The sequence below is a fragment of the Esox lucius genome, chromosome 9 (assembly GCF_011004845.1).
Source record: "Esox lucius isolate fEsoLuc1 chromosome 9, fEsoLuc1.pri, whole genome shotgun sequence".
In the NCBI taxonomy this organism is placed as follows: domain Eukaryota; kingdom Metazoa; phylum Chordata; class Actinopteri; order Esociformes; family Esocidae; genus Esox; species Esox lucius.
This window is the reverse complement of record NC_047577.1, coordinates 25,051,536-25,065,235: the sequence shown is the minus strand read 5'-3', so window position 1 is coordinate 25,065,235 and position 13,700 is coordinate 25,051,536. Positions and strand designations below refer to the sequence as shown.

The 13,700-nt window shown below is 37.3% G+C and overlaps 1 protein-coding gene across 1 annotated transcript in view; it reads right to left on the bottom strand.

Moving 5' to 3' along the window:
- LOC105031125 (calpain-2 catalytic subunit) overlaps positions 1 to 13,700 on the bottom strand; it is a 52,473-nt gene that overhangs the window by 35,280 nt on the left and 3,493 nt on the right. The window contains exons 2-9 of the mRNA XM_010905382.3: positions 13,390 to 13,459; positions 9,135 to 9,253; positions 8,773 to 8,906; positions 5,108 to 5,276; positions 1,913 to 1,996; positions 1,573 to 1,658; positions 647 to 721; positions 364 to 524 (exon numbers count right to left, since the gene is read on the bottom strand). Of these exons, the coding sequence (XP_010903684.2) occupies positions 364 to 524; positions 647 to 721; positions 1,573 to 1,658; positions 1,913 to 1,996; positions 5,108 to 5,276; positions 8,773 to 8,906; positions 9,135 to 9,253; positions 13,390 to 13,459 (898 nt within the window). The remainder of the gene's footprint in view (positions 1 to 363; positions 525 to 646; positions 722 to 1,572; positions 1,659 to 1,912; positions 1,997 to 5,107; positions 5,277 to 8,772; positions 8,907 to 9,134; positions 9,254 to 13,389; positions 13,460 to 13,700) is intronic.

The window sequence follows — 13,700 nt, the reverse complement described above, 5'->3', positions numbered from 1 at the left end:
CGGCAGTAATTCAGGCAAAAGGAGCCCCAACTAAGTATTGAATGCTGTACATGCTCATACTTTTCAGTTGGCCAACATTTCTGAAAATCCTTTTTTTGTATTGGTCTTAAGTAATATTCTAATATTCTGAGATATTGAATTTGGGATTTTCATTAGTTGTCAGTTATAATCATCACAATTAAAATAAATAAACATTTGAAATATATCAGTCTGTGTGTAATGAATGTATACATTATACAAATTTCACTTTTTCAATGGAATTACTGAAATAAATGAACTTTTTGATGATATTCTAATTATATGACCAGCACCTGTATAAACAGTATTTTCACATTATTATTATTATTATGACAGACACGGTACCTGGATGATTCCTGCATCCTCCAGCAGTAGAGCCTACACTCCAAATCCCTTCAAACTGGTAATGGTTCCAGTGACCCACCTCATCACTGACCAGTGTGTCTGGAGTCAGGTTACAGATCTCCAGCTTGGAGAATTGCCTCAAGAAATCGGTGTAGGCCATCCTGGATATGGACAAAGTAGGAGGAGCATGGTACCTTTTACCTCAAATATGTAATATTTCTTTTACTATGTCTGACTTTTGCTGATTACAATGTTATGGTGTAATTGGAGAGAACATTTTCACCAAAACTCTCCATCATCTGCAGAGTGTTCAAGCTTGGATTTCTCCTCTGGCTTAACTTCATCCCATTCTCTGGAACTGATAGAGAGAGAGAGAGAGAGAGAGAGAGAGAGAGAGAGAGAGAGAGAGAGAAAATACGCCAAGAGAGGATGAACTTGGTTCAATCTAAAAAAGAAATCAGTTCAGGACCTGTGACTTTTGAAGGCATGTCTGTAGCATTTACTGTGGTAATCTATGTAAACATTGGCCTAGGGCTGTCCCAAGGAACCCACTTAGGATCTGCACTAGATGCTTTAACCTGAAATAAGAACACCCAACAAAAGGGTTTTCTCAGCACCTTGACTTAAACGTTACATTTACAGTTTTGGTTGCCATGGCACGTGATGGCAGCATAGGCTGATTTATGCTGCCATCACGCTTAGGTTTATATTGATTTATGTATTTGTTTATGTGCATTTGTCTTGAATAACTTCTTATTTTCGAGTTGCTAATCAAATGCTGATCAGTTGTATCTAATACTTTTTTTCTTTCAACCTTAAAACAGAAATGTTCTTCAATCAGCTAGTTGATAGTTTTCATTTGATTATTTGTATTGAAAATCTGTATTGATGTTTTGCCTACTATCTGGAGATCTACAAAGGACTGGAATGAAGAACATTCAGATCTACTCAGAAATATTTCTTTATAGGGAAAATTTAACAATTCTGTTAGTGATGACAACTACTAACAGAATTGTTAAATTCTGGGGAAAAACTTCTGCACTTGGAATCCTTCAGAAAATTGCCCAAAATCGAGGAGAACGGTGTGTGAGTTGAAAGCAGATCGGCATCTTTGGAGAAGTCTCATTTAGTGAGGTATAAATTTTTTACACAACCATCCCAGATGGCAGTCCAGTTACAAATGAAGTAATTTTCAGTGTTGTTACTCACTCATCACTCCAGGCACCTGCCCACTCCACATGACCCCATGGGTTTCTAATCCTCACAAGCTCGACTGGAGTCCCATGCACATGTACCTTCAGTTAACATGAACAATTAACAGACTGTTACAGTTGCAAAGCTGCATGCCTGTTGTGATAAAGTGTTTATGGCAAGACATAAATCCTCAACTTCCCCCATTGTGTAAGCATACTGTTCTGTGCAGTATGTGTACGACATAGTAATACCATAACAGGATGTTCCACCTGCACTATTTGCCTCAGTAAACTGTAAAAAGGAAAAACACAAGCATACATATTGGCATTATCCTTGAAAAAAGGTTTATGCTTACCTCTTCTGCTGCAGTGATTGAGTATGCATGCCCCTTTACCAGCTTCTGACGAGTAATTTGCTCTGTCTGGTATGAACTTGTTATCTACAATTCCCGAGAACAAAGCATGTAAAAATTTACTTCTATTGTACTTCCACTGTAACACAAATTTATGAATGTAGGATAGATAGAAACCATTCCACAGTTCATGTGGAACCCTAGGTTGCAAATGCCACACTTTTTGGGTATACATTTGGTATTCACATGTTAAATTAACACTTTGTGGTGTTGAATTTTAACACTATAAGAGTTTATTATGTATTGTTGGAGACCTAAACCCCGTAGAAAACAAGGCCATGGCAAAACCTTGATTCTGTGGTCAGTAAACCATTTCTTTGTTGATTTTGAGGTGTGCGTTGGATCTTTGTTTTGCAGAAGGATCCAGTCATGGCACAATAGGCTTCCTGGCAGTGGCAGTCATGTTTTTTTAATTGCTGATAATTGATAGAGTCCCTGGTACCATGTAAGAAAAACTGCACCAAACAAAAATCCACTACCATACTTCACAGTTACTTTTCTGCATGGCTATCTTTCTGTCTACGCCAAACCCACCTCTGGTGTTTGTTTCCCAAAATATCTATGTTGGTCTCATCTGACCATACAAATCAGTCCCATTGAAAGTGCCAGTACTTTTGGCAAACTGAAGGTGGTAGAGTTTGTTGTTTAATGACAGCAAAGGCTTTTTTATGACATCCCACTCAAACTACAAGTGCATATGTAGGTGGCGTCTGATAGTTTGGGAGACTTTTTGACCCCAAGACAGAACTAACATCTGCAATTCTTCAGCTGTGATCCATGGAGAGTCTTTGGCCACTCAAACTATCCTCACTGTATGTGTGCTCAACAGACATACATCCTCTTCCAGTCTGATTGTCAACATCTCCAGTTGCTTTAAACTTCTTAATTATTATTGTGGAAATTGGCATTTTTTCACACTGAGCTGTTTTCCTAAAACAACCTTTTATCGCAAATCATTACTGTACTCTCAGGTCTTTCCCATAGTGATCAATGGCTGAATCTCACTTCGCATAATATGTACTACATACTGCAAGTACATACTTCGCGGTTGATGATGAAGTATGTACTGTTTAATATAAAGTAAGATAGTATGCCAGTATTGGGACAAAGCATTGTGTTAAATTTTAGTTTTTTAATGACAGGTTTACATCCACTACAAATAGCATCCATATACATTATGGCTTTTGCCTCTGGCTGTTTGAATAGCTTACAAGCTAGTTGTACTATTATCTTACTAATTGGAGCAGTCATAAGAATTGAGCAGATGCTAGCAAGGCTGAAGTATGATTCACCCCATGCTTCCTGAAACACCTCCCACAAGTTGGATTGACTTGATGGGCACTTCTTATGTGCCATACGGTCAAGCTGCTACCACAACAGCTCAATAGGGTACAGATCATATGACTGTGCTTGTGACTCCATTATAGACAGAATTCCAGCTGACTGCTTCTTTCCTAAATAGTTCTTGCATAGTTTGGAGTTGTACTTTGGGTCATTGTCCTGTTGTGGGAAGAAATTGGCTCCAATCAAGTACCGTCCATAGGATATGGCATGGTGTGATACCCTTCCTTCTTACAGATTCCTTTAACCCTGTACAAATCTCCCACTTTTCCACCACCAAAGCACCATCACCTTGCCTCCACCATGCTTGAAAAATGGCATCAAGCACTTCTCCAACATCTTTTCAATTGGTCTGCATCTCACAAATATTCTTTGTGATCTGAAAACCTCACACTTAGATTAATTTGTCCATAATTTGCACATCTAAATCTTTTCTTTTAATTGGCCAGTCTGAGATATGGCATTTTCTTTGTAACTCTGGCTAGAAGGCCAGCATGCTGGTGTTACCTCTTTACTGTTGATGTGAAGACTGGTGTTCAAACTAGACACTCATCCACTCCTCCTTCTATTCTGATGCACTGTTCTGTTTTATACATTGTTGTACGAGCTATTCAGTTTCTTGGCAATTTCTCACATGAAATAGCCGTCATTTCTCAGAACAAGAATAGACTCAGGGGTTTCAGAAGAAAGTTATTTGTTTCTGGCCATTTTGAGCAAAACCCACAATTGCTGATGCTTCAGATGCTCAACTAGTTTAAATCAGTACAACAGATTTTAGTTGTGCTAACATAATTGCAAAGGGTTCTCTAATGATCAATTAGCCTTTTAAAATATTAAACTTGGATTAGCAAACACAACATGGAACATAGTAGTGATGGTTGCTGGTAATGCCTATGCCTATGTAGATATTCCATAGTAGAAAACATTGTTCATTTTGTAAATGACTACTGTAATTTCATGTACAAAATTAACAATGTCTACACTGTATTTCTGCTCAATTTGATGTTATTTTAATGGACAAAAAATGTGCTTGTCTTTCGAAACAAGGACATGTCTAAGTGATCCAAACTTTTGAACGGTAGTGTAGGTGACAATAACTGACTTTTTTGTCAAATGAAAAGACAAGAGAATTGTTGCAAACCCCTCCTCTTTTCCTGCGCAAGGGATTGTTGTCTGTATTACCCCAAAAATTGTGCATGGTTACATACTTCGAAAATCCACTTTAGTATGCACTTTTGGCATACTATTTACAGGGTACTACGGTTTGGGATATACTTATCTTCATCTTGCATGCTATATAGTATGGATAGTATTCTATTTGAGATTCAGCCTATGGGAATTTGTGTCCTGTGTGTCATCGTATTTATACCCCAATGAAACAGGAAATTATGGCTTATCACTTTCTCATCACTCAGGTGAACTAAAAAGCTAAATATGAATGGGAATATACTTCAATTAGAGAGGATAAGCAGCAAATAATGCATATTTACCAAGGGTGTCAATATTAATGGAAGTCACTGTATCTTCTTTATCATTATGTCTTACTGTTTTTATTAGCCTACCATTAATATAATTCCATCAAACTGGATGTTTTTTGTTATTTTCCCAAAAGATTAAAATACATTTTCTTTCAGAAAGATTACATAATGTGCATAAGCATTGTCTGAGATTTTAGCAGAGATTTTTTAATACAAATATTTGATTTGAATAATTTCCCATGACCTAGGAAGCATTCGTTTTTTTGGTATTGTATTATAGCTACAACAGAAACAAAGATGATTCATTAACAACACTTACATCAATGGAGCAGCCCAAAAGGGAACCCAGTCCCAAGGCCTTCTTGATGATTTTGAATAGGTGTGGAGGGGCTTTGCTAAGGTTGTAGGTCTCAGCGATACCACCAGTGAAGTCCTCAAAGGCTTCTATGGTGGAGCCCCCAGACAAGGCCTCATAGGAACTGTTTACTCTACATAAGTTTGGGAAATGAGTTTGGTTGCATTTGGTAAATCAGATTCAAATAAAATGTTAGCAAATAATGAACAGAAGATAAAAATACTAATCCATATTTATTTATGGAAAGCATTCAGAAGACATTGCATCAAACACACTCAAATTGAAATTAATTTAATTTATAATCCATAAAGACATATTGTGGTGTAATTATAACACAGACTCTTTGTGTAATAATTACTGTTCAAAAGTTTGGGATCAGTTAGAAATGTCCTGGTTTTTGAAAGAAAAGAACAGAATGTGTCTATTAAAATGACATCAAATGATCAGAAATACAGTGTAGAAATTGTTAATGTTGTAAATGACTATTGTAGCTGGAAACAGCAGATTTTCAATGGAATATCTACACTCACCTAAAGGATTATTAGGAACACCATACTAATACTGTGTTGACATTGATTCAACAAGGTGCTGAAAGCATTCTTTAGAAATGTTGGCCAATATTGATAGGATAGCATCTTGCAGTTGATGGAGATTTTTGGGATGCACATCCAGGGCACGAAGCTCCCGTTCCACCACATCCCAAAGATGCTCTATTGGGTTGAGATCTGGTGACTGTGGGGGCCATTTCAGTACAGTGAACTCATTCTCATGTTCAAGAAACCAATTTGAAATGATTCGAGCTTTGTGACATGGTGCATTATCCTGCTGGAAGTAACCATCAGAGGATGGGTACATGGTGGTCATAAAGGGATGGACATGGCCAGAAACAATGCTCAGGTAGGCTGTGGCATTTAAACGATGCCCAATTGGCACTAAGGGGCCTAAAGTGTGCCAAGAAAACCTCCCTCACACCATTACACCACCACCACTAGCCTGCACAGTGGTAACAAGGCATGATCGATCCATGTTCTCATTCTGTTTATGCCAAATTCTGACTCTACCATCTGAATGTCTCAACAGAAATCGAGACTCATCAGACCAGGCAACATTCTTCCAGTCTTCAACTGTCCAATTTTGGTGAGCTTGTGCAAATTGTAGCCTCTTTTTATTATTTGTAGTGGAGATGAGTGGTACCCGGTGGGGTCTTCTGCTGTTGTAGCCTCTTTTTATTATTTGTAGTGGAGATGAGTGGTACCCGGTGGGGTCTTCTGCTGTTGTAACCCATCCGCCTCAAGGTTGTGCGTGTTGTGGCATCACAAATGCTTTGCTGCATACCTCGGTTGTAACGAGTGGTTATTTCAGTCAAAGTTGCTCTTCTATCAGCTTGAATCAGTTGGCCCATTCTCCTCTGACCTCTAGCATCAACAAGGCATTTTCACCCACCGGACTGCCGCATACTGGATGTTTTTCCCTTTTCACACCCTTCTTTGTAAACCTTAGAAATGGTTGTGCGTGAAAATCCCAGTAACTGAGCAGATTGTGAAATACTCAGACCGGCCCGTCTGGCACCAACAACCATGCCAAGCTCAAAATTGCTTAAATCACAAAGCATGTAGAGGTCTGTAATTTTTATCATAGGGACACTTCAACTGTGAGAGGCAGAATCTTAAACAAAAATCCAGAAAATCATATTGTATGATTTTTAAATAATTAATTTGCATTTTATTGCATGACATAAGTATTTGATCACCTACCAACCAGTAAGAATTCCGGCTCTCACAGACCTGTTAGTTATTTTTAAGAAGCCCTCCTGTTCTCCACTCATTACCTGTATTAACTGTACCTGTTTGAACTCGTTACCTGTATAAAAGACACCTGTCCACACACTCAATCAAACAGACTCCAATCTCTCCACAATGGCCAAGACCAGAGAGCTGTGTAAGGACATCAGGGATAAAATTGTAGGGACAAAAATAGTGGTCTAAACTCCAAGAACATCCCCAAGAACATCATCCCAACCGTGAAGCATGGAGGTGGAAACATCATTCTTTGGGGATGTTTTTCTGCAAAGGGGACAGGACGACTGCACTGTACTGAGGAGAGGATGGGGCCATGTATCACGAGATCTTGGCCAACAACCTCCTACCCTCAGTAAGAGCATTGAAGATGGGTCGTGGCTGGGTCTTCCAGCATGACAACGTCCCGAAACACACAGCCAGGGCAATTAAGGAGTGGCTCCGTAAGAAGCATCTCAAGGTCCTGGAGTGGCCTAGCCAGTCTCCAGACCTGAAGCCAATAGAAAATATTTGGAGGGAGCTGAAAGTCTGTATTGCCCAGGGACAGCCCCGAAACCTGATGGATCTGGAGAAGGTCTGTATGGAGGAATGGGCCAAAATCCATGCTGCAGTGTGTGCAAACCTGGTCAAGAACTACAGTAAACGTATGATCTCTGTAATTGCAAACAAACGTTTCTGTACCAAGTATTAGGTTCTGCTTTTCTGATGTATCAATTGCTTATGTCATGCAATAAAATGCTATTTAATTACTTAAAAATCCTACAATGTGATTTTCTGGATTTTTGTTTTAGATTCCCTCACTCACAGTTGAAGAGTACCTATAATTAAAAAAAAGACACACTTTACATGCCTTGTAAGTGGGAAAACCTGCAAAATCGGCAGTGTATCAAATACTTGTTCTCCCCACTGTATTTGCCGCTACAATAGAAATGTATAACATTAACAATGTCTACACTTTATTTCGGATTGATTTGATATTATTTTAATGGACAAAATTTTTTGCTTTTCTTTCAAAAAGGACATTTCTAAGTGACCCCAAGCCTTTGTAGTGTAGGTAAGAAGATTAGGCAGAGGAATCTGCGCCAGTTTTTAAAAGTTATGTACTGGAATTCAAATAGAAAAATAAAATAACCCATCATTAACTTTAATAAAGACTACACCAGTACAGATCAATCATCCAGTGTATCAGTTTATTTTCCTGTCTTATAGGGACAAATATGGCTGTGCTAATATTGTGCTAATCTCAAATCCCATTATTGCATATTCTCATCATCCATTCTACATAATATATGTAAACTTTGCATATATTTGTTGTATGCTTCCTCTCGGTTTTCTACCACTTCTACCATAACGTCTGATTCTGTTCTATTCACTTATTTCAGTGTGTTTACATTTTTTGAAAACAGCCCCTGGTGTCATATTTACATTTTAAACTGTAGCTGGAGACTACAGGTACTCTTATCATGTGTTCAGCAGCTGCTTTGACTAAAGCTAAAGCATGATAATGGTCAGCATAGTTCAATGAGATTTTAAAGCTAAATCTGCAAGATTGGTTTTTGAAAATGTTCCTTTTAATCTGTGTTCTTTCATTTTCTTTGTATATCGTTATTGGGTCATATTCAATCCAACCTACTCTGAGTACTTTACTGTGTTTCTTCAATTTTGTAAATAGCAAGAATACACGTTCAAATAATTTTCACTGTACAAAGTATACCAAGCATTGTATACACTTGCAAGACAACATTTTGTATGAGCATTTATCTTTGTTTGTGGTTATCAGTTCTTATTGAATATTGTCCGATCCAACCATGACAGGTATATGATGCTACTCACTTTGCATAGGCCTTCTCCAGAAGGGCACTCCAGAACTCTGAGCCCTCAGATGAGTGAACAAACAGCAGTTTCCCCTCTTTTGTGGGCAGCCTATCGTCAATAACAACATCCACCCACTCTCCGTACTGCCAAAACTGTACACAAAAGGAACCGAGCATAGGTAGAACATGACATTCCCTTCCTGTACACCATTCACCTTGAATTTCTTTAGCATTCATTGCAATTATATTTCTTATGATCAAACTATAACACCCCATTCCTTGCTTTGCAATTTATATACATTTTAAGGATCTAGAAATACAGTTGTCTTGGATCAGCACTTAAGACAAACTTATCCATCACTACAAAAACACAGTACTAACCTGGAAATGAAAAATCCCAGTGTAGTTCTCCTCAAAGCTCTGCCCTGGGGGTACCACTCGAGCTAATATTTGTTTGTCCAAGGTAAGCGAGGCAATTGCTGCCAGCAACCAACAGTCACCTGCATACATACACCATGAATGAGAATCTAGTTATTCTTAATAGAAATTATAAGAATAATGAAAATATTCTGGATATTAATTTCTGCAATGATCAATAAACTTTGAAATCAACTTTATTGAATTACTGTTTTCAGTTTTAAACTGAAGGTGAAAAGCATTGCATTTTAAAACTTTTGAATGCTACCAAGAAATGGCTCTTTGGCTCAATTGGTATGGCGTCTCCAACTCCAGTAAACGGTACTTTATGAGCCATTTATTCAGGAATGCAGGTCAATGATGAGGGTTCACAAACTTTTTCTTGCAACTGCTTCTCACATACCAACCAGTAAGAATACAATGTGATTTTCGGGGTTTTTGTTTTAGATTCCGTCACTCACAGTTGACTCCTAAACTACAGACTTCTACATGCTTTGTAAGTGGGAAAACCTGCAAAATCGACAGTGTATCAAATATTTGTTCCCCCCACTGTATCTGTAAGTCATTTTGGATAATAGCGTCTGCTACATTACTTAAATGTAAATGTAGACTGTGAAAATGTAAGCTATCAGTATATATTGTGGAAAGAAACATCTAAATACTATAACAGCAAGACAAAGTGTACAAAGAACAAAGGGAGGTCACACTTGAGTGAGCAAACATTCTCAGCATGAGACAATATTAATGCCTTAAGACTATGGGTGTTTATGGAGGACAAAGCCTGCAATTATTAAAAAAATTATGAATAAAATTAGATGCACACATTAATAGACAAATAAATAACAAAATACAGATAGACATAAAAAAATTAAGAAATAAACCCATTAATAGGCAAATAATAAGTAAATAAAAAGAATAAATACACTTATTTATAAAAATATATGCGATTTATAAATAAATGGATGCAATAATACACACAAGTGGAAACAAACTTATTTAAATGATTCATAAAAGTTTATTTCCTCTTTTTAATTTCTGTATTTCTTCCAATATCATAATGATAGGGTGTCAGCCAAACTTCTGTGTTCACAATATTGGTTAATGGAGGCCACAGTGTGTTGATAGATATATTTGCCTGGAATTATTTAAATTACAATGGTTTCTCATCATTCTCTAGCTATTGTCTCATGGGAATCCCCAAACATTAACAATAATAATGATTGTTTTTCTTCAATATTAGAAATGACCACAATTGCTACTCAGCCACAAATGCATTTTAAAATCACAGAGTGCATCCAGTATAAGGCATACAGTAGTAGGAGGAACATGAGCACTCAATATTAGTAGTCATGAAAATATTTTAAGAGATAAAATATCACGAGGAAAGAACACCTATGCACCATCCTCAGGACCACCTTGCACCCCAACTGCTGGCTTACCTGTGAATTTAAGAAGGGTCAGTTTCTGGATAGGAGACCACTGTACAGTATTCCAATGGTCCATGTGGGGAAATGTTTCTGTGTCTTAAGCTGTCTTTTGACTGTCCTGACTCATGGTGGTTACAAAAGATCCCATGGCACTATTGTACACTGCGTGCACAATTATTAGGCAAGTGAGTATTATGATCGTATTATTATTTCTATTTTCCAACTTGAATGCTCATTGGATTGAATCATTTTCAGGTGATATGTATTTGTGTAATGAGGGAGGGTGTGGCAACAGAGAATAACACCTTATATCAAGTTATTATTAGGCAGCTTCATGACCTCAGGTAAAATGGGACAAAAAAGAGATTTACCTGACACTGAAAAGTCATAAATTGTAAAATGCCTTTCAGACGGATGCAACACTCTTGAAATAGCTAAACTATCGAGGCGTGACAACCGGACACTCAAACCTTTTGTTGCGAATAGTCAACTGGGGTGCAAAAAGTGCATGGAGAAAAAACGAAGCAAATTAACTGTAAAAGACTTGAGAAGAATTAAACGTGAAGCTACCAGGAACACATTATTCTCCAGTGCCACCATATTCCAGAACTGCAACCTACCTAGAGTGTCCATAAGTACAAGGTGTCAAGTGCTCAGAGACATGGCCCTGGTCAAGAAGGTTGAAAAAAGACCACCGCTGAATAAGATTCACACGTTGAAGCATATAGATTAGGCAAAGAAATCCCTGAAGACAGATTTTTCAAAGGTTTTATGGACAGATGAAATGAGAGTGACTCTTGATGGACCAGGTGGATGGGCCTGTGGCCATCATTAATGGACACAGGGCACCACTTTGAGTCAGGCGCCAGCAAGGTGGAGGAGGGGTACTGCTATTGGCTGCTATCATGAGGAAGTGGACCTTTTTGGTTTGAACATGGACTGAAACTCAACTCATATACCTACTGCCAGTTTCTGGAAAATACTTTCTTCAAGCAGTGGTACAAGAAGAAGTTCTCAGCATTCAAGAAGGCCATGTTCTTTATGCAGGACAATGCTACATCACATGCATCCAAGTACTCCACTGCTTGGCTAGCAAGAAGGGGCCTCAAAGATGCGAAAATAATGACTTGGCCTCCTTCATTACCTGACTTAAAACCTATTGAGAACTTTTGGACCCTTCTCAAATGTGAGATTTACAGTCAGGGAAGACTACACCTCTTTGAATAGCATTTGGGAGGCTGAGCTTGCTGCTTCAGCGAACAGATCAAGAAACTGACAGACTGCATGATGGAAGGGTTGCTATATTGTGCACACTTATGTATTCCCCTGAGAAAGATCAAAACTAATTTATCCTTTGTGAAACATTCATGTTTGAGGTTCAATAACATTTTGGATTGACTGAGAGCATTGTGTTTCTTCAACAATAAAATACATCTTGAGGAATAAGATTTGCCTAATAATTGCACCCACAGTGTAAGTGTTAACCCTGGTGTCCTGGCTACATTTCCAATATTTCCTCTTCATCTCAGACTGGGGACCTCCCAGTACTCTTTCTATTCTGTTTAGAGCCCATTTGCGGTGTTCAGTAAAGGACTTTGTATGAAATCTTCAGTTTCTTGGCAAGTTCTCGCATTGAACAGCTTTGATTGCTCAGGACAAGCACAAGTTTCAGAATAATGTTTTTTATTTCTGGTAATTTTAAGCCTGTAATCAAACCCACAAATGCTGATCCTCCAGATACTGAACTAGGCTAAAGAAGGCCATGTTTTATTGCTTCTTTAATCAGCACAACAGTTTTCAGTGGTGCTAACAGAATTGCAAAAGTGTTTTCTAATCATCAGTTAGCCTTATTAAATGATAAACTTGGATTAGCAAACAACGTGCCACTGGAACATAGGAGTGATGGCTGCTCTGTACACCTATTTAGATATTCCATAAAAAATCTGCCATTTCCAGGTACAATAGTCATTTACAACATTAAGAATGTCTACATTGTATTTCTGCTTCATTTGATATTATTTTAATGGACAAAAACTGTGCTTTTTCAAAAACAGGGAAATGTATAAGTGACCCCAAACTTTTGAACAGTAGTGTATGTAAATAAATAAATTACTTTTGATTATCATTCTTGTATTTCTTGGCTCATAGATGTATTTACATATGTATTTATAAATAGATTTATCTAAATAATTATTTATGTATTTCTGTTTGCATATTTTTATTTATTTATAATTACATCAGCTTCGGTCCTCCGCAGTACATACCATGCAATATGGTAATATAAATGCAGTTAAATATTTACTTAAAATAAGTATCCTATTTAAATTCTAATCAATAGTTATATGTGAATAAAAAAAAGAAATCAGTGTTGCTCACCTAAGCCTTCTCTGTATGTGTAAATATGGGTAGTTACTACAAAGGTTTGTGTACCATTACTTAAAATAGCAGCATAGTAGTCAAGTAAACATAATGTGTACTTTGGGTCTATATAATATTTTACAATTTATTGAACATTTTAAAGAGACTAAGGTTATTGCAGTCAAAACTTCTATAGACACTGTTGCCAAAGTAAAAGGTTTTGCACAATTCTTTCCAGACAACTTCGACTGTCATTGAATCCTAATGTAAAAATATATCCTTTACTGAGATATGCTCTATGATAAATTGTCTGGAAAATTGATGAATATATGGTTCCATTTGTTAAAATTTGTTATTTCTTTAGTAAACATATTGTTTGGGTATATTACACAAAACAATTACGATATGAGGTTTGCAGTACGGGTCTCACTCACCCAAAGCCCCTTGGCAGATGTCAGTTCTTGTGGCTCCTCCAGCAATGAACTGAGGGCTTGAGCACAACTCCTGTTTTTTTTTTAATAAAATAGACAATAAAATGGTTAATAAAAAATGACAATAAAAAATGGTTCAGTGGTGTTTTAAATGCAGAGCAATAACATCAAGATACGGTTAATTACATTTGCATTTAGTCCAGACAAGATGCAGTCAATTCAGAAGCTAGATAACAGGGTGGCAATATGGTCCTTGAACTCGATTGATATAGCTTAACCAAACAGAAAAGTTGTCTTAACTCATAGCAGCTCTG